Source organism: Athene noctua, chromosome 1 (genome assembly GCF_965140245.1).
Source record: "Athene noctua chromosome 1, bAthNoc1.hap1.1, whole genome shotgun sequence".
Lineage (NCBI taxonomy): Eukaryota > Metazoa > Chordata > Aves > Strigiformes > Strigidae > Athene > Athene noctua.
The window spans coordinates 15,268,140-15,287,534 of NC_134037.1; the positions used below are offsets into that span (position 1 = coordinate 15,268,140).

The 19,395-nt window shown below is 35.9% G+C and overlaps 1 protein-coding gene across 3 annotated transcripts in view; it reads left to right on the forward strand.

The window, feature by feature from the left end:
• The window catches only part of NBAS (NBAS subunit of NRZ tethering complex), a 192,291-nt gene that overhangs the window by 98,564 nt on the left and 74,332 nt on the right, over positions 1-19,395 (forward strand). For all 3 annotated transcript variants that reach the window (XM_074895621.1, XM_074895620.1, XM_074895622.1), the window contains 2 exons: positions 14,399-14,628; positions 18,178-18,288. In XM_074895621.1, coding sequence (XP_074751722.1) covers positions 14,399-14,628; positions 18,178-18,288 — 341 coding nt within the window. The remainder of the gene's footprint in view (positions 1-14,398; positions 14,629-18,177; positions 18,289-19,395) is intronic.

Consider the following 19,395-nt stretch of genomic DNA (forward strand, 5'->3'; position numbering starts at 1 on the left):
CAGCCTGATATAACTGGCTTTTGAGTCACTTTGTGAGAGGGTGCATTTATACAGTGAACTTGTGCTCTGTGCACTTAACCTGCTTCCCTTTTCTGTTGCTTGCTGCGTAGGGAAGCCTCTATCAATCTCTCTGTAAGAGGCAGAATTAGGTCTGCTTTCACCTCACATAAATTCACTGTCTGCGAAGTAGGGTTGTTTTTCTGGTTTTGTTTTTGTTTTCTGTCTCTCTCTGTATTGCAACCATTGTGTATTTTAGTTCCTATGCTGTTTCTTAATTTCTGTCATTGTTACACCATTGTTTCTGTCTATTCATATCTGCCTTCACAGAATTTAAGTTCTCTATACTGCCCTCACTACAATGGCATCTGTAGGCTTTATGTGGCTGTGACAAATAAGTCATGTATGTCTTATTCTCTCTCATCTCCTTTCCTGTGGGTGGAAAACCAGCACGTAGAACAGTTTTTAAATTGTTACGTGTCTATGTGTTTATCTTTTTTTGCATTAATGAAAGCAAGGTCAAAAGAAGTGTTCTTTGACTTTGGGACTGAATATATAGAAATTTGCGCTGATCTTACAGGATTTCATTCTGCAGGCTTGACCTGGCTCTCAAGGCAGTTCTGCTTGCTTATTTTTATAATGTTAACCTTAATTATAAATAGTTACATTAAGCCAGAGAAGCAGAACTCCCAGCCATGGTTCTTATGCTACAGCTTTAGGTAATATTCTGAATGTAAGATGTTGAAAATAGACTTCCATTTGAAATGGAAATAAATATTCTGTAAGGAGGCTGTATAGAGGAAGAGGGAGGGAGATCTGGCAGACTATCAGATATATTACCCATGTTGTATGCGGTCTAATGGCTTTACCCTTATTATATGGCACTGTAGTGCAGGTAGAAGTTAAGTCCATACGCATGAGGTAATCTCTCATTGGAAATCAAATGCTTGTTAAATGGTTGCATGTTGGTTATGTTTAATAGTAGTATCCTGTCACATTCCGAAATTATGAACTTGACTCACTAGGAATAATACATACATTTTTAATCTCAAATTGGATTTGTATGCATGAAGTTTTACTGGAGTCTATTAACACTGACCTGCAAAACTGACAAACCATGTCAAACAGTCTTGTTTCGCTCTGTCTTGACATTCAACTTTTTGTCCATAAATTCAGTGGCTAGCACTAAGTCTGTTGTAGATGGCAAAATGGTAGTGCTCTTTATTGTTGGCTTATGATGGACTTAAACCATGACCTTCTTTTTTTACTGTTTTAAGTCCTGATTCAAGCCTTTGTCTCTTCTTTGGCTCCCTCCTTCTGTTTGATTAGTGAATGCTGAAAACTAGCAAATTTCCTTTGGCAGTGTAATTCCTCCCTTTTACTTCACTGTTTGAATTTTCTGTTGTATGTTCTGCATCAAGTTCAAGTTACTTCACTGGTCTTTAGGTTGCTCCACTTCCTTTCCATGCTGCTATTCATGCCTATGCCTAACACTTCTTACATTTCTGTATACTATGCTGATTCCTTGTACGAGTTCAGAGACTGTTACTCATTAATATCTGGGGGAGTGGGGGTGGAGTGGGAGGGGAGTGCTCAGGAAGAATCTGTCTCATTTGGTATATGCTTCTAAGTGTCACTACCTCTACTGGAAGTCCAGAGAATCGCAATGATTCTGTGATTCCCCCCTGGTTAAATTAAGGTGAAATGACACCAAACGACCAGTTAAAATATTTTACTTGCGGTAGAGAACAATTTAAACTTGGGAAAGGATAATAAGCTGAGTGGTCTCTTATATATCTATAAGAAGGAAAAGAAAGGAAAGGAAGGAAAAAGAAAGGAGAGAAAAAGAGTTAAAGAAACCTGGATCACCAGCCCAGGTTCCAGCATTGTCTCAGGTCCAGTAATCTTGGGTGGTGGGTGCACACACCTGAAAGTTTCTGTTGCCTCTTATAAATTCATCTTATCAGCTGATTAGCATAGTAGATGAGGAGGGCTAGGTATTCCACAAACTGATTTCCATGAGAGATGAGGGTAAAAAAAATGGAGCATGAGTTCCACTTGAGTTGGTGATGTTGCCCAGCTTTGTTTTTTTCTCTGTTCCCAGAGAAGTTATCGGTCATCCCAAAAATTATCACCTCTTGTCAGTTCTTGTTACCACTTCAGTGGTAAAGGCCATTAGTTGTTAGCAAGTCAATAGCAAGGCAAGCATGGTGTCTGGCTTGCACAATGGAGTCACAAAGTATCGGGCTTAGTGGTACTTGTGCTTGAGGGGAAACACTTGGTTTCAGTCAGTCCATGTCTCCCCCTCTGAGGCTTATCTAAGGAGTGTGTCAGTGCAACTGCAATGGGAGTGGGGGGTGCATCCTTCAATACACTCCTTCCTTGGGCGACATTCCTTACACTAACCCAAAGGCCACAGCTTGTCATTGAGGTTTTCTGTGTTGATGAATGTTTGAGGCATTACTTCTTTTAGTTCCTTACTCTGAAGTGCAGTGCATATCTGATGGTTCCAAAAGCAAAATTGGGAGAGATGAGAATTATACTCTTTTCACTCTGTGCTGCACTACTCTTTCCCATTGACCTTCCTGTATGTATGGAGAGTCTGTGATGGAGAGGAGAACCAGCAGGAAGGAGGACAGTGGGGGGAAGACACCATGAATGAGAAATTAACTGCCAGACTAAGAACTGATCTTGGAAGAAGTTTTCTTTTCTTTTTTAAAATACTAAAGTAGGGCAAGCACAGTAATCTTAATATGTGGCATGACATTTGAATAACTCAGTTTAGTATCATCAGAAAACTTAAATATTTATTGTTCCTTCCTTCTCCAGGTCATTGATAAGAGATTCTGAATAAAAGTAGTTTCAAAACCTGCCCGTAGAGGACTTGCTGCTGGCTCACCCCTATCTGAAAAGTCATCACTAAGGTTTCACCTCCCCTTTCACCTGGTTTCAGTTCATAATATTATCTTTCTTCCAGTTACTTTGCAACTTAAGTTTCCTGACTAGACTGGTGGGGAAACCTGTCAAAGAATTTTGGAAGATTTGTATATATTTTGTCACAGGATTTGCTTTGTCTGTGTGCTCACTAACACCCTCATTGCTCTCCAGCAAGCTAACAAAGTGGATTTTTCTTACAGAGGCCATGCTGATTATTTCCCACCAAGCTCTGTTAATGCTCAGTGGTCTTATTCTTTGTTAGAGAGTCTGCATCTTACCAGGGATGGAAATGTGACTTGCTGGTCTGTGATCCCTATGAGGATCCCCTTTTTAGATGGGACTTGCACTCTGGTGTAGTGTTTTTTTTATAACATTCATTGATGCACCTTAGCCTGCCATTTAACATAATTCCACATTTGTGTTCCTTGAGAACTGAGGGATGAATGCCATCTGGTCACTGCGGTATGAAAGCATGTAACTTACCTAATTGGCCTGACGCTTCCCAGGTGTTTTCTTCTAACTCATCTAGGTTTTCTGAGCAATCTCCCCCACTTCTTCAGCAGTGAGGGCTGACACAAACATCTCACTAATTTCCTCTGCTATTGACTTATCCTTGAGTGCCCCTTTCATGCTTTTTTTTCACCAAGTGACCCTACCACTTCTCTAGCTGACTTCCTGGTATTGAGTGACTTCTCAGAACTTTTAGCTATCAGCTTCACTGTTCTTTGTAAGACACTCTCCAGTTAGTTTTTTAGCCCTTTTAATTTCCTCTTTGGCCTATCACAATTGATTTGCTTATTCCTCAGCAATGTCTTAACAAAGAAACACACATTTCATTTCATTTTTTTAAATGAATGAATATCTAAGCTAACAAAAATAGAGAGCTCACTAAACACTACTATGTATTTAAGGATTAAAGCTCAGGTAAGCTGTCCTGAACTAGCAGTCATTGTGGACATTTCTGAACATCTTCCAGTATGATCCATGAAACAGTAATTCCGCAATTAGTGATGTTCCAGTCAGATTGTGACAGCTATGTTCCATTGGTTGAGATGTGTTTTGATATAGATAAACCAGTGTTTCACAGATCCTAATATTTCTTTGTTAGCATCACTATTCTTAATCATCACTATTCCAAATAGTATTTAGGTGCCTCAGAAGGAGTCTGTTGAATAGTTGGTCCCCTGCACACACACCTCCCACCCCGGTTTTAAGCAGATAAATTCTGCTTAAGAAAAAGAGATAGTTACAGTGTTGCTTATTTTCATTTCTCAAGGGTTATATAAGCTATTCTGTTAAATCCTACTTCTGAAAGCAGAGTGAGTGTTGTTCTTGAGCCAGCTGTTCAGAAGTACTGTTTTAGAAAACAGGATCTTCAAAACAGCCTTTCATTTCAGCAGAGGTTTGAGGTCTAGCTTGTCTGTGTTCCTCTGGAGACATATTTGTGGCTTTTCATGCAAGGGAGGTAGTTGGGATAAGTGCTAATGCTTTCTTTCTTGGAAAGGGTTTTGTTCCTCTCTGGGAAACAGTATAAAGGTGACCAATAGCTTTTTCAAGCAATCTTTCCCTAGTCAATTGGCTTTATCTTCCCTTCTACTTTTCTGTGCTTCCATAACTATTTTCCCCAGTCAGTGAGCCTCATTAATTTTACAAGCAACCTGATTGAAGTTTTCTATTCATCATAGAACACAAAATATTTTAGCAAAATTTTATTCAATCCTGGTTGGCTACATAGGTAATTTTTCAGGAATTGCCATCAAGTGAGAGAGATGGCTTCTCCATCTCTTCGGGTTTTTTTTTGGTGATTTGGCTGTTTGGTGGTAGGGTTTTTTTCTATGTGTTAGGTTGTTTTTTTCTTCTTAGAGAGTTGTGTATACATGGTAGATTGGCATCTATAAATGTAGCCTAAGAACCTATTAATGAAAATGTACATCACAAGAAGAGAAGGTAGTCGCTGAGAAATCCATGCTTCTAATCAGAAGTGTTAGCAGTGCTCCTGGATTAGAATGAAAAAATATTTGACTTGTGTTTTAATAACTGTCAGGGAAGAGGTAATTACATGTTTTATAGATGAAATATTTAGTTTTCAGGCTTTAAATTAGTAAGATACAGAAATATTTGCGTGTATTCAGTCAAGTAACTGCAAATTAAAAGGATGCAGTATTGTACTTAAACTAAAACTGTATTATATTATAATGGAGTTTCACAGTAGGAGTGTATGCTTGTCCCAGAGTCTGTATATGAGTACAGCTGCTGCCATACAGATCAAGAATAAAAACATATTTTAAAAGAATATACAATAACATAATTTATTCAACAAGAAAGCACAATGATTTTTTTTAGAGAAAAGGGAGATAGAAGGTTAGGATAATTACCTAAGCTGTGACTTTATTTATTGAGACTAATGCTGACTGCAAATAGGAAACAAATTATGTACTATGAATTTAGTAGGCACTTCACTCAAAACTCTGTAGTAATTTTCTATTTTCAGAGATGTTCTTTTAGATGACGTTTTAACCTTTTAAATATTATATATTAGTTCCAGTAAAACAGCTGTCAGGTGAAATGATGAGATGAGATTTCTCTACCTAACCTGACTTGTCAATATTTTACTCAATAAGAGAGTCTGTAAGAGAAAACAAGGTAAAAAAGGTAAAAAAAGAAACTATGAAAACATTTTCTCTTGGGATGAGTTGTTCCTCACTCTTGCTGGAATAGCTGATTGAAAACAAAGAAAAAAAGCATTTAAAATTGGGTATTAGCAATTTGTTCAACTCTTCAGACACAAGTCATTCAACACAACCAGAAACAACTGCCTGGACAACTTTTTGAATTATTTTTATGTTTTCTCTTACATGATTTTTTTTTTTTTCTGCAGCAGTACTGGCTTCTGTACTGGAAACTGTTGATTTAACTTATACCTAATCGTTTTGTTTGGGCTTAAAGACACTTTGTTTTTTCTGCTTCTGACTATTAAAAGATCATGTGTTACTTTTGTAACCAAGTTTCATCTGTTAGGAATTTACCTTAAAATATCTTCAGTAAAAATTCAAGGCAATTTTTATACTAACATGCAGATATTAATATTCAATACTGCAGATATCCTGGCAGACTATATGATGAAATTTTGTGATGAGTGGCTGATTGACTTTAAAACAAAACAAAATGTATAGATGAAATCAAATTTGTTAACTGCATTTTCTTCCAGGTTTTGAATATTCTGATAATTCTAGCCAGTGATTGTGGTACCTCTGCAAATAGCATTAAATTTTGCAGAACATGGTTTTGTGTAACAGATGCTTAACCCAATTCTAATACCATCTTCAGTGTAATTTCTGATGCAAAAATAAAACCAACAGGTAGTGTTATTTTAAGGTTGTGTGTTAGCAACATCCAATTCATAATTCAAAACTAACAGCTTAACTCTCAGTCCTTTGTTACTCAATCTTTTGTGGGCACTTTGCTGGCAGAAAATGTTCCTGGGATTCCACTTAGGTGATATCTTTAATCATACCAGCATCTTGGGCAACCTTCTGTCCTTTTAAGATTCAGCTAGTTTCCAGCATAATGACGCTGAAGTGATAGTGGTGTGTGCTACCTTCCTATTCCAAGCGTGTTTCAGTTTTCAACCATTACGTTTCAGAAGCTTGCTTATTCAAAACACAGAGCATTCCTTCTATTAAAAAAGCAGACAAACAAAAAAAAAAAAAACACAAAGAGATGATTTGTTCTTTTTAGAGTTCGATTTTGAAATACTAAAATTGTGCAGCCTTTTGTAGATTTTTGTATTCCCAACGTATTTTTGCTCGTAAATCAACAAAGCACTTTTGCATCAAATGTAATTTATGATCATGTGTTTGCTTTTGAATTGTTATCATAGGTCTTACTATAGTAAGTGATAGTGGAAGAACACAGGACTTTGGAAATAAAATTAAGTAGTTCCAATTTCACTGAAATTGTGAGTGCTTATTTGCAAGCTGTGTACCTGTGGTTTTGTGTTCCTCTTATAATTCACCAGTTCTTGTTTTTGGCTGGGTTTTTGTCAGGAATTAGTTTATTCTAATTTCACTGCAAATTTACATATTCACTTTTTGCTAGTTTCCCTGGAAATTCAAATAAACCTTTTAAGTTAGTACTAGCCTTAAAACTCCTAAACAGACTAGGACTGTGAAGCTCTCGGTCACTTGTGTAATCTGCATTTTGTATAACATGTTGTAAGTTGTGTCTGTATGATGTATAAGTTTGGGAGTGCTTTTAACTTGGACACTTCAAATGAGAGCTAATGGTGTACTGGCTTTTAAACTGTCATCTTGGATGTTTTGGTTTATACAGCCGCTCATCTGAAATGAAGTTTTAAAAAATCCAGTTTCAGTTCTTGGAAAAAAGAGAAATCTGATTGAAATCTGTGGTGACAGTGAGAAGGGTATCTAGGGAAGTGGAGTCCACTGCTGCATTTCTGGATCTACAAAATTCGTAGCTACATTTTGAGTGTGAAATTGCTTGTTTGTATCACCCATGTAAGTACTGTGGTGACAAGCATATTTTAAGAGCTTTAAAATCGTTAAATATACCTGAGACATTAGAGTATGGTACAAAAACTTCTGATGGATCACTTAAGATTATAAATCCAAAATAAAAATTGTTTTAATATTTTCTGAATGTATATGACCAACCTATAGGCTTGATAATTGAGGATTTATTGCATAGTTCATCTCTGCTTCATTTTTTTTGTTAGTTTGTGCAACTTTATTCTGGTGCATCTTGCAGCTTGTAAAAAGTATGCTAGTAGATATCCTTATATGTTGACTTAGTGTGGGTTCACAAGTGGTTGATGGGATTTTCTGCTTCCTGTATCCATTTAAAAAATGGTTGTGAAAGCTGATCCTGAACAAATTGGTGTTGTCACCCAACAATATACATGGCTGCAGTAGTGGGAGGACAAAGAAAGTTGATGTATCCTTGCACTTGAGTGATGTGGCAGTACAGGTTTTATTTCTGAGATGTTCTAGTCTTCCATCTCAGCCATACGCTTTATCTTTGAGCAGATCAGATGTGAGACAGCTGTGATTTGAAAGGTAGGCCACCCCGAATGCATGGTGCTGTGTCTAAGGTAGTGTACTCCTGACTCACAGCATGACAACAGCCATGTTGAGGACAAGTGTCATTGAGATAATTAATGAAAGGTTGTCCCATGGAGGGATGGATTTTATTTCTTGAGTGAAGAGGCACATTCAGAATTTTGCTTCTTAAGTGAATGATTTCTTTCCTGTAAAGTTTTTTTCCTGCTTCTCTATGTAAGGAAAAGTGTTGCCTATATGTACTTCATTCTTTTTTTCTGCTTTTTTTGCCTCCTTCTCCATCAAATTTATAGCCCATTGAATCTCTTGCTGCAGGGATTGTGACAGTTGTTACAAGGATTAAGGAGAGCACTCCTCCCTGAAATGTAAGTGCTTTCCAGAGGTGTGGTTTGGTTCTCTTAGAAAGGCAACAACTAGAGGCAGGATAGTGACCAAAGTGCAACTGTATATGCATCAGGAATTTTACACCCTGCTCCCTGGTGTCTCTTGCTTTGCTCACGTGCTGTCATCTCCTGGTTTTGCTAAGCATTAGGGTTTTTTGCTTGGCATATGTGTGTTCCTCTGTAGCATGATCCCTTTTTTTAGAATCACTGTACTGGGTCTGGCTGAACTGGAATCGGTTTTCCCCTATAGCAGCCCTCAAGGTGCTGTGGTTTATGCTGGGAGCTGGCAGGGTGTTGGCAGCACCCTGGTGCGGTGGCTGCTGCTGAGCAGTGCTTACACAGCACCAAGGCTCTTTCTGATATTTCCCCCAGTGGGACGGGGTGGGCAAGATCTTGGGAGGGGACACAGCCAGGACAGCTGACCCAAACCGACCAAAGGGATACTCCAGACCATGTGACGTCTGCTCAGTATAAAGCTGGGAGAAAGGAGGAAGGGGGTGGGGTCACCCTTGGTCCTCCCAGGCAACCACTACGCGTATCGGAGCCCTGCTCCTGAGAAGGCCCCACATCACCTCTTCATGGGAAGTAGAGAATAAATCTATTTGCTTTTGCTTCCGCGCGCGGACTTTTGCTTCGCTTTGCTTATATTAAAACTGCTTTTGTTTTACCCACAAGGGTTAGTTTATCTTCTTTCCCCTCTTTACCCTGTTGAGAAAACAAAGGGAAGGGGGGGGGGGGGGGGGAAGTGATAGAGCGACTTGGTGGATACCTGGCATTTAGCCAGAGTCAAACCATCACAGTCTATTCTGGCCTTCAGCACCGGGAGGGCTGCTATAGGGGAAAACCAATTCCAGTTCAGCCAGACCCAGTACAATCACTTACAATAGTTTAGAACAAACATGGTGTTGCAAGAATCTGGGCACAACTTAATGTATTCTTTGCTTTCCCATTTGGATTCCTGTGGCTCACTGTGGTTGCAGTTTTTGACCATTACCAAAATATTACAGTTCAAAAGGTGATGGAAATGTTTTGCAACTTCAGAAAGGTCCACAATATCAGTTACATATTTAGGGTAATTATGCATGGATTAGCCTCAATGATCTAAGCAGCTTTTCTCATCAGTGTTCCTAGTCAATTCTGTATTATAATTAATTAGAAGATCATTTGTATTAAAAACAAAACCAGAAGCATAATATTAATTTTTAGAACAAATGGAAAGATTCCTGGTCTTAAAAGAAATAAACGGGTTAAATAACCTTACAGGGATCCAATATTATCTCAATGATGTGTTTACAGTAGAGATTTTTATTATTTATCTTTTTTACCATAGCTATAAAATTGTTGCCATTACCTGAGCAGAAGAGGAACACGAGAAAAAATGACTCAAATTACTATTTTTTTTTTCCTGGTGTGTATTTCTGAATTAAGAGATTTGAAAGAAAAAAGAAATAGCAACTTGCCAGGGGGAAAAAAAAAAATCCAATTGAAGATTATTTTAGGGATCATGGTAAAGACATTCCAAGATCAAAACCTCTTATCTCTTTTTAATACCAGTGTTGCTTTTATAATATTGCAGTGATGTACAGATCCTGAAGGCTTTCACAGGTGTGACTACCAGAGGATCATGAATTAGAAATACTGCTTTAAAACATCTTGTCAGGTGGACCCTGATCTCCAGATGAGGCTTACTAGTAATGGCTTGTGGTGTAATATGGACAGTATCCTGTCCTGATCTGTGCTAAATAAATGACATCTGATAACAAAAAATAAATTGACTGAAATTATGCTGAAGTGATGGGTGCTTTTTTCTTTTTTTTTTTTTTTTTTTTTTTCCCCTTAATTACCAAGCGAAGCCTATGCCAAATCCTTTCACCATCCCCAAGACAACACTTTTACAGCACGAAACATAGTGCTAGTTCAATTGATGAGTAAAATGCATTGGCTCACAAGGGATTTCCCTTGGCAATGTTAGGGAGGCTCATGAGTTAAAGGTGTAATATATTCAGGTCAGCTCTTGTGGCTTCTCTAGACTTACCCTATGTTTACTGCTTTGTTCATGACTAAAAATACCCTTCTGAATCATCAAGGAGGGGAAGCCATGTTCAAACATCTGCCTAGAAGTACTGGAGGAAATTTATCTGGCAAAGTGGGGAGTTGAAGACCTAGGCACACTTTCTAAGTATCTGAAATAATCTGAAAAGCCAACAGAGATAATAGTGCAGTAGCAGTTTGGGGTTTTTTTGACAGATAACATTAGAAAAAGAACAAGTTGAATATGACTTTTTAGAAAGAGATCCATCTTACCTGTCAAAGTTCATTTGTATTTACACAAATTGCTGTAGAGATTTTTTTTTTAAAGTGCATGTTACAATTTTAAGAGAGTCAAAAGATTTTGTAAACTCTATGAATGCTGCAGTAAGTGTCAGGTTTTACTGATTTTGCTGATTTTCTTTATTGCCAGCTACTGTTACTAGTTAGTTATTATGGTCTTCTCAATTAAAAACTATTAAGACTTTTTTTGAATACTGGCAATAACAGCTATAATGATGTTTCTATATTAATGTTAGAATAAGCATCATGTCTAATTGAACTAGGTATCTAATGGGTGTAGAATATTTGTGCTTATCTTTTAAAAAACATGTATTATTAAAAATGTAAAGATGGTAAAGAATGAATATTTAAAATCATGAAATACAAGTTCTATGCACCTTGAAACTAGCTTTTTATGGTTTCTTCATTGAGTTTGTGTTGAATGCCTAATAAATACTGGGCAACCAGCACTGTCATTTAAGAAAGCATTTAAAATCTGTTGAAGGATGACAAATCCGAGAGAAAGAAAACGGTGCATCATTTCAATAAATGAGTTTTGTGAACAACTGCAACTTAGCAAAAAGTAATTTTTATAGATTAAAAAAATTTAGGCAGTCACATCAGATAGCAGTATAGGCTCTTGAATAAAGCAGGCTGTGAGATTTCTCTAACTTTTGATTTCACATGCTCTCATAGTTTGGAGCATAGTTCTTGTGAGGCATAAAAGAGGACAACACTTGATTGGAAGATTTTTGGTGGTGGAGGATTCAACACTATCCTTGACAACAGCTTGCAATTAAAAGAACAACTTGTGTTTTCTTTAATCTCAATGGATATACGTATATGCATGTACATTAATGTACAGGTTCATCAGATCTCATACTTTTATCTCCTAGATGGAAGAGTTTGTATGGATATTACATAGATGGGTATTCATACAGGGTATGATTCTGTTCTGTTGTTAATAAGCTCAATAGACCCTAAGACTTTATTTCCAAAGATACTATTTGTGTATTACTATATGTTTCTTAAATCCTTTAAATAATTTTTGTGATACTTTTCAGAGCCATCCCTTTTATAACATATGTCAAAACTTCAGAACCCTGAAGAGATATTAGTAGTGGGACTTAGTTATCTTGGTGACAAACATCAATGTAGTTTTTTTGTTTCTCGTTCCTCATATGTACATTCAAGGATTGCGCTGATCCTTTAAACAGCATGTACATCAGACTATTTTCCACTTCCTTCTCTTTCCCTCCTTTAACAGTTTTTCATCATTATTATTTGTTGTGGTACTACTTTTATCACACAGTGTTTCTTGATCCAGGTTTTTTTTATTTTATTTTTTTTTATAACCTGTTAGGGAGACAAGAGGTAGAAGAGATTCAAACAAGAAAAACAGTGAAACAGTACTGACCAATTTGATGGAGAGCAGCCCTGGTGGAACCGTGCACTTATTGCGTCTTTGTAGGTATTATTTGGCGGAGGTATTAGCAAGAAAATAATTAAGATGATTAGATAGCTCTAAGGTGTTTATACTTTGAAGTATAAACAGGCAGCATGAAAGATTGCACGCAGATGCTTTTAGGGAAATGTAACAAATGCGGAATAAAGGCTGTCACTAGTAATAGATGTCATTTGAGAGAGTGACAACTTAAAATGTTGTGATTGGAAGTGGCACAGTACTTTTTAAAAAAGGTATTTCACATTTAGAGATTATGATTGCCCAATGTAGTGAAGACAACAGTGGACCAAAAATAGAGTTGTTTTAATCTACCTGGTTTAGTTATTAGTATTTTAAGTTATTGTTAACTTATTATCATAGTTTAATAAAAATGTTATCTTTTCATCTTCAGAAGCCATTTGTACCCTGCAAAAAGAGTGCTAACATTGGATTCTACTCTTCTTAATGGAGAGAGGGGAAACCTAGCAAGAGGGAGGACATTTACTCTCATAGGTTGTCAGAGGGACCTGCCTTTATCTGTGGACTGTACAGAAGATTTAGGCAATTATGTTAAACAGTTTTTGTCATCTTGCTCTGACTTTCTCTGTCTCCATGGTCTGTTTTCTAGTGTATAACCTAAAATGAGATACCAGAGTTCATAATAAGCAGTGGATTGGTTTCCAGGTGATATAATTGTATTGTAGTGGTACTGCTCTGCTTGCCTATCTCTTTTCTGAGGTTTTATTATTCTGTAACCAATTTTCTAAGCAGTCTTGAAAGAACTACTGATGTTGTTTATAAAATCAATCCGTTTGCAATGTTTAGAGGGCTTCAGAAAAATATCATGTGGAGAGGAAAAAGGATGCCCTGTAGCATTTAATATGACTTGGTGAGCAGCCCATCACCTAAGACTTGAAAAGAAGAAAAAAAAATTTAAAAAAATCAATTTAGAGTGACCAGCAAGTCATAGAAAAATTCAAGCACGCCTCAAGGTTCAGTCATTTGGTGAATGTTTTACCCTGCTGTGCACTCCAGTTAATATTCTTAAGTTTAGCTTCTAATTTAGCAGAATCATTCTGTAATACAAGCAAAGTATGTTTGTCCAGTACACTCAGTATTTCTGAGATCATGGTGGTTAAAATCAGCTGTTTATTTTATAAAATATTTCAACTACAGTTGGCATCCCCAGGTATCTTTTAGTGTCTCTTTTAGTGACACTTCTTCCTCAATGGGTGCTACCCAGAAGTCATCGTGCTTACTTATGGCCTCATTTTTCATGGGAGAGAGAGATCAAGGTATTGAGTGTGCTGAGTGATTACACATTGCACACATCTGTGCTCAAGTGGAGGTGCCTAGATACAGCCACTGTCCAGATCTTGAGATAATTGGAAACTCTCTACAGTATGTGTGTTCCTTCTGTGTCAAACATGCAGACTGTATTCGTTTCATGTCCTAAAATGTTGCTTTGATATGTGGGTTTTGACAACAGAAATTAGTGGTTGATTAAATATGCACTTGATGTATAATTTGTAATATGGAAAAGTAAGTTTTATTTGTGATGAAGGTATTTTGAAAACAAAAGTTTTCCTAATTCATGGATGATCAATATTTAATTATTTAAGGTTTCAGGGTGTAGGCAATGCCTCACGTGTAACTTGCAGATCCTGCAATACTTCTCAGTCTTTGAAAGTATCAGTGCTGAACACCTAAAATGTTAAGCTGTTATCAATTCTGTATAATAGAAGTGTATCAGAAATTCAGTAACAAAAAACCCAGTTTGCAATATTGCTTTCATTCTTATTTTTGAGACAGAGTCTCTGTTTTCGCATAAACTTACTTCTAGTGTTTGTAATAAAGGAGAGATTTGGTAAGTTTTCTTTGATTTGCTGAAACGTCTTGCAAACCAGTTGCCTAGTTCAAGTTTGTTTAAAAATGAGGTTTTCAAAAACAAGTAACTTCAGTTATAGCGAAGTACTTATTACTATTAATTTGGTTAAGGGTTTGTTTGAATTTTATTAGTGTATAAAATAGCCTAAAACATTCCAAAAGAATCAATTTTAATGTCACAGTGAATCGGCCTTACAGATACTTGGAATATCTGTTGTAGTTAAAACTTCTCAGAAATGGAAACATATTTCAGTTCTGAACACAGGGATCAATTGTAAAATGGTTTGGGGTTTTCTTTTTTTTTTTTTTTTCCCAGAAATTTACAGGGCTTTTTATTAGTTTGTTGTCAATTATTTTCACAGGCTGATCCAAAAGAGTTGATTCAGATGGTCACAAAGCATGTTACTCAGTATGGCTATACAGACTGGCCTGAAGAAATTGCAACTTTGATAAATCAGCTGCATTACTACAATGAACGACTACTGGATTTCACTCAAGCTCAGATTCTGCAAGGACTTGGCAAAGGAGTGGATGTGCAGAGGTTTACAGCAGATAGTCAGTACAAGAGAGAAACAATACTAGGATTGGCAGAGTAAGTGATGTCTATTACGTTTGTTTTCTTTATTTTAAAATTAAATTGCTTTAAGGTTTAAATCAGGAAAGTAAATTGAAAGAAGTGGTGACATTTAGAAGGGATAAGTTACAAGTTGCTTTAGATATTTACACTGTAATGTTGCTAGAGTTGAAGCCTTTTCTATTCAACTACTCCACTTAAATAAAATATGCTAAATCGATAACTTTAATATTAGCAGTTAGTAAACAAAGAGTTATAGCTCCCATTAAAAGCTAATCAGGGGTGAATAAAACTAATTGGAGGTCTGATCTCTTCCTTTCATCTCCTGTAAACCTGTCCTGGAAGTATATTAGAGTATGCTCAAGCATCAGAGTTTGTAATGAACTATAGTTTTAAAAAAAAGTTATTAAACTGTATTTTACCTTTAATAATTTAGTTAAAGCTACTGTATGGTACACTGTCTTTATCCTGTATTCATTCAGAAGTACTGAAGCCTTCACTGTGCATGTTCTCATATTTAGTATGCTTTTGTCTCACCTTTCAGTTAACCAGAATAGAAAGAAAGATTTGGGATAGTATTGATTTTTCATTAAAAAAATACCTTTAATTAACATCTGTAAGCACTTTAAGCTGTGGAAAAGTCATGAATATACTGGAACTCTGTGTTTTGAAGACAATTGCAGCTGAATAGCTGCTAGACTGCCCAAGGAAGTGCAATAAGAAGCTTTTAATAAAATTTGTAACATAATTTTAAACTACTCTGTGCATAAGATTTTGAAGAGTATGTTTACATGTTTACAGTCTTCCACCTATGTAGCTACTTTATAGCTACAGTTCCAACAGAAATTTATTAGTAAAAAAATATTGATACGAAGTACCGATTAAGAATTTTGAATGTTAACTCGGGTTTTGAATGCTAACTAAGCTGCTGCTTTACATCTATAAAATCTGTATCTGCATAGAGTTTGGCACTGCATTCATAAAAACAGCTTGTAAGCATCTTCTCATGTTTCCACTGGAATTTACCTGTTTTATATATATTGTTCATTTAGCACATACCGTATCAGTAGAGTGTCACTAGGTGAATGTTACATCTGGATGATTATCTACAGTAACTTCAAAACAAAGATCCTTCTGTTATTACAGATACTTGTTTTGGATGTAGCATGCTTACTTACATTCTCATTCCAGAGTCCTTTAGATATTGTCTTTTGTAAAAATAATTATAAGGAGAAAGTTTCTTACAGCAAGTAGAAATTGAAACACAACAGGATAAGGTTAGTAAAAATAAGGCTTCGTAGCATGTGGTTGAGAGTGGCAGTTCCATATTGGGCAGTTGCAAAGATCCAATTAATTATTTGTTCAGTTTGCAGCTTCCTTGCTTTAATCTTCTCAGATGACTCTTAATCTGCATTTTCTAATGAAAGCAATGTGCAAATTCAATATAATTGTGTAGTGTATTTTTTCTTATTTTTAAATTATCATTAAGTGCCTCCATGTTTTTAATCTTTCATGAAGTGCTGTTTGCAGGAACAACACCTGGAAGAGATGCTATCTTATTTGCAAAACAGCTTTGTACTAGAAGGAGAAATTTGCTAAAACTGCTTAACAAATAGTTGTCAATTTTATCTTCCATATTTGGTGTATTGTCATTAGAGCTTATTATGCATTATTTATCAAACATTTAAAGATTTGGGTGCCTCACAGACATAATCAAGGTTAGTTCTCAAGCAGTTAACAATTTATTTGGGCAAAATAGAGTCAGAATGTATCTAAAGAAGAATTAGGTAAACTAGAGCAAGACTGAATAGGAATTCTTGAGTAATCACATGAAATCCCATATAACTTCAGACCAGCTATGGTGTATAAGGTTTCAAAATTATTCTTTCACTTGAGGCCAGCTTTTGGGTGGCTTCCCCCACCCATTCACCTGCTCTGAGATCTTCAGTGCTTCACTGCTTGTCTTAAAATGTTGAGTCATTACAAAAAGGTTGTGCATTTTTTTATTTTTTTGGGGGGGGTTTTGTTTGTGTGTGCGTTGGTTTGGTTTGTTTTTTTTACTGCTAGAGCAATAGTTATAATGCAAAGGCTATTCTGATAGCTGGTTGTGAAGATTTTTTAGCATTATGTTCTTGCTTGGCATTTTGCTTTTCTACTCTACATCATATATCTTCTTTTAATTCTATAATATCTGTAGCAACTGTCACAGTGGAATGCAATGATATGTTGGATAGAGCATCTAAAAATCAGAATTAAGGTGTATGGATGTGTTAGCTGTTCACCTAGGGTGGTGAGGAAGTCATAGTCTCCAGCTTTAAGCCTTGTTTAGCATGGATCAAGATATGGTATAGATCTGTGTTTGCAAATGACAAAAAAAGAACTGGGAAGATACGCACTTTAATCTGCAGGTTTTTTCATCATGATGATGGTATAGAAAATGTACTAAAAGTTACTGTTGCTCTGCAAAGTCTGCCCCCTACCCGTACCCTGCAGGGATTGTAGAAAACGATGAAAAGAATCTAAGGAAGAAACATAAACGTAATATGATAATGCCACTCAAGTTTATGGAGTTAACATGAGTCTTATATAATTTTGTAAACTAATTTACTGACATTTGCAAATGTATTTTGTATTAGCTCATGTTGTGTAAGGCTTTTTTCCTTAGTCCCACATGACCTTTTATTTAAAGAATTAATCAACAGTGTTCACATTAAATGCATTTTTTAAAAAGTTGTTCATGACAGGTCTATTAGGATGTAATTACAAACATATAGTGTTTTTCTTGGAATTAGCCTGAAGAAAGAAAAAACCACAAACCCAAAGCAAAATGCAAAAAACCCAGCATCAGCCTTAATAGCACTGCTCCTATATCAGTCTAAAAACAAGAACCAGGTGTGTCTAGTTGAACTATGCTAATTTCAGTGGATTAGTAAAAATTAACATGAAGTTAACTTCAGGTTTTGATCATGTAATTCTCCATCTGTTGTTTTGTTAAAGGATATACAGTAACAGAAAAACAGTTTTTAATATTTTGAGGACATTTACAGGGTGGAGCTGGATATTTTCACACCTTCCTTTAGTTTGCAAATACTGAGTGTTTCTGTCTGAACTGGGAGGAGTTTTGAGGACCTACATATAGTTGTGCTAAAACATTTTAGGTGTTGCAGCTAAATCAAATAAATGCTAACTGTAACAAGTTACAGCCTTTATCACTTTGTACTTGAAATGAAATAAAACCTGTCATTTTTGCTTCAGTACAAGGCTTAAGCAGAGACTGTCATTGAGAACCAAAGTCTATGTGGAGTAGGTGCCTGTCTTTGGAATATCTCTGTATGATTTTTTTTTTCCCCCTCCCCCTAGTGCAGGACCAATTATAAACAAATACAAGAAGACACATTTCATGAACTTTTATGCAACAGTGATTCTAGTTGCTTGGGTTTTGAATAAAAAAAAAAAAATTTTAAAAAGAGATCATTGTTTTCTAATGTAAATATTTATTTTCATGTCATGTCTCTAGTGGCTTAGTGTAACTTTTTCATGTTTTCTATTGTGTCTCTTCTCTGTAAGAACGCTTGAGGACAATGTCTACAAGATTGCTGTTTCTTTGGCTCAGCAATACAGTGTTCCACTTTGGGAAGTTTATATGACCCATCTGGAATTTTTATTCACTGACAGTGGGTAAGTTGTCTTCCCTGCAAATACACATAGGATTCTGTTACACAAAAATATGTGCTAACATATGAGAAAATTGAAGTATATTGGGGTAGAGTTTAATTTGTGCTTTCATATTTCTTGTGTTGTGATAGTTTGGGAATTTTTGTCTTTTCCATGTGATGCTTTTGTAGCCATCCACAAAAATAGGTATTACAAGCAAGGATAAAAGTCCATATGTTTCTTATTGCTCTTCTAAATGTCCTGGGACTTTTGTTTCAGTGTTTAGGTTTCCATGGCTTTGAATTCTTATTGCTCTCTTCTGATAAGAGCTTATCTTTTAGTAATGTTTACAGTTCTTTGGAACATGTCCTGAAGCATGATAGTTTTTATATAATTATTTATTTTTAAAAAGAGTTTTGCTATTTGTTGATCTCTCTTCTACATAATAGCAAAGGAAATAAATATATTGGAGCTTCCCGTTCACATTATTCATCTATTCATCTTAGTTTCATTTTTTTTATAGAAGCACTGGTTTTTACAATATATCTATGGAACTGTTCTAGCCTACAAGGTGATGGCAGACCAGACCTGACATTAGTGGGGGGCATGAGGGGAGGGATGTTTTAGTTTCTATTCAAGACTTGGCTTCAGGACTTTTTTTAATCCTTTTTTTTTTTTTTTTTTAACTTTGACATCTTGTCACTCAGATAAGTACTTCTTGCCCACTGAAAAATGAATAAACCCATTTGATGAAAGACTAAGCTTTGTATCTGAATAGTGCATTCAGATGACAGTGATGCAGAGCCCCCTGTGTAATACAGCAGCCCTTATCTACTGTTCTGACAGACATAATCAAATTAGTCTAGTTTTGTTTCAAATTTTAAATTGTGAAATCAGCTTTAGCTTGCAGCAATATTTGTACCTCTCTTAACATTAAGTATTAATTAAAAAGCATTACAAGGTTTTATAAAACATGAGGCATAAAAACCAAAGCCTGATAGATATTGGTACAAGATCTAAGAAGATGAAATAACATTCTGAGATTTTCTTCGCTTCCTCCAGAAAACAGAGAAGTCATACCCTCTAAATTTTGATGCTGCTAAATTATTTAGTGCTTTAAACAAAATAGAC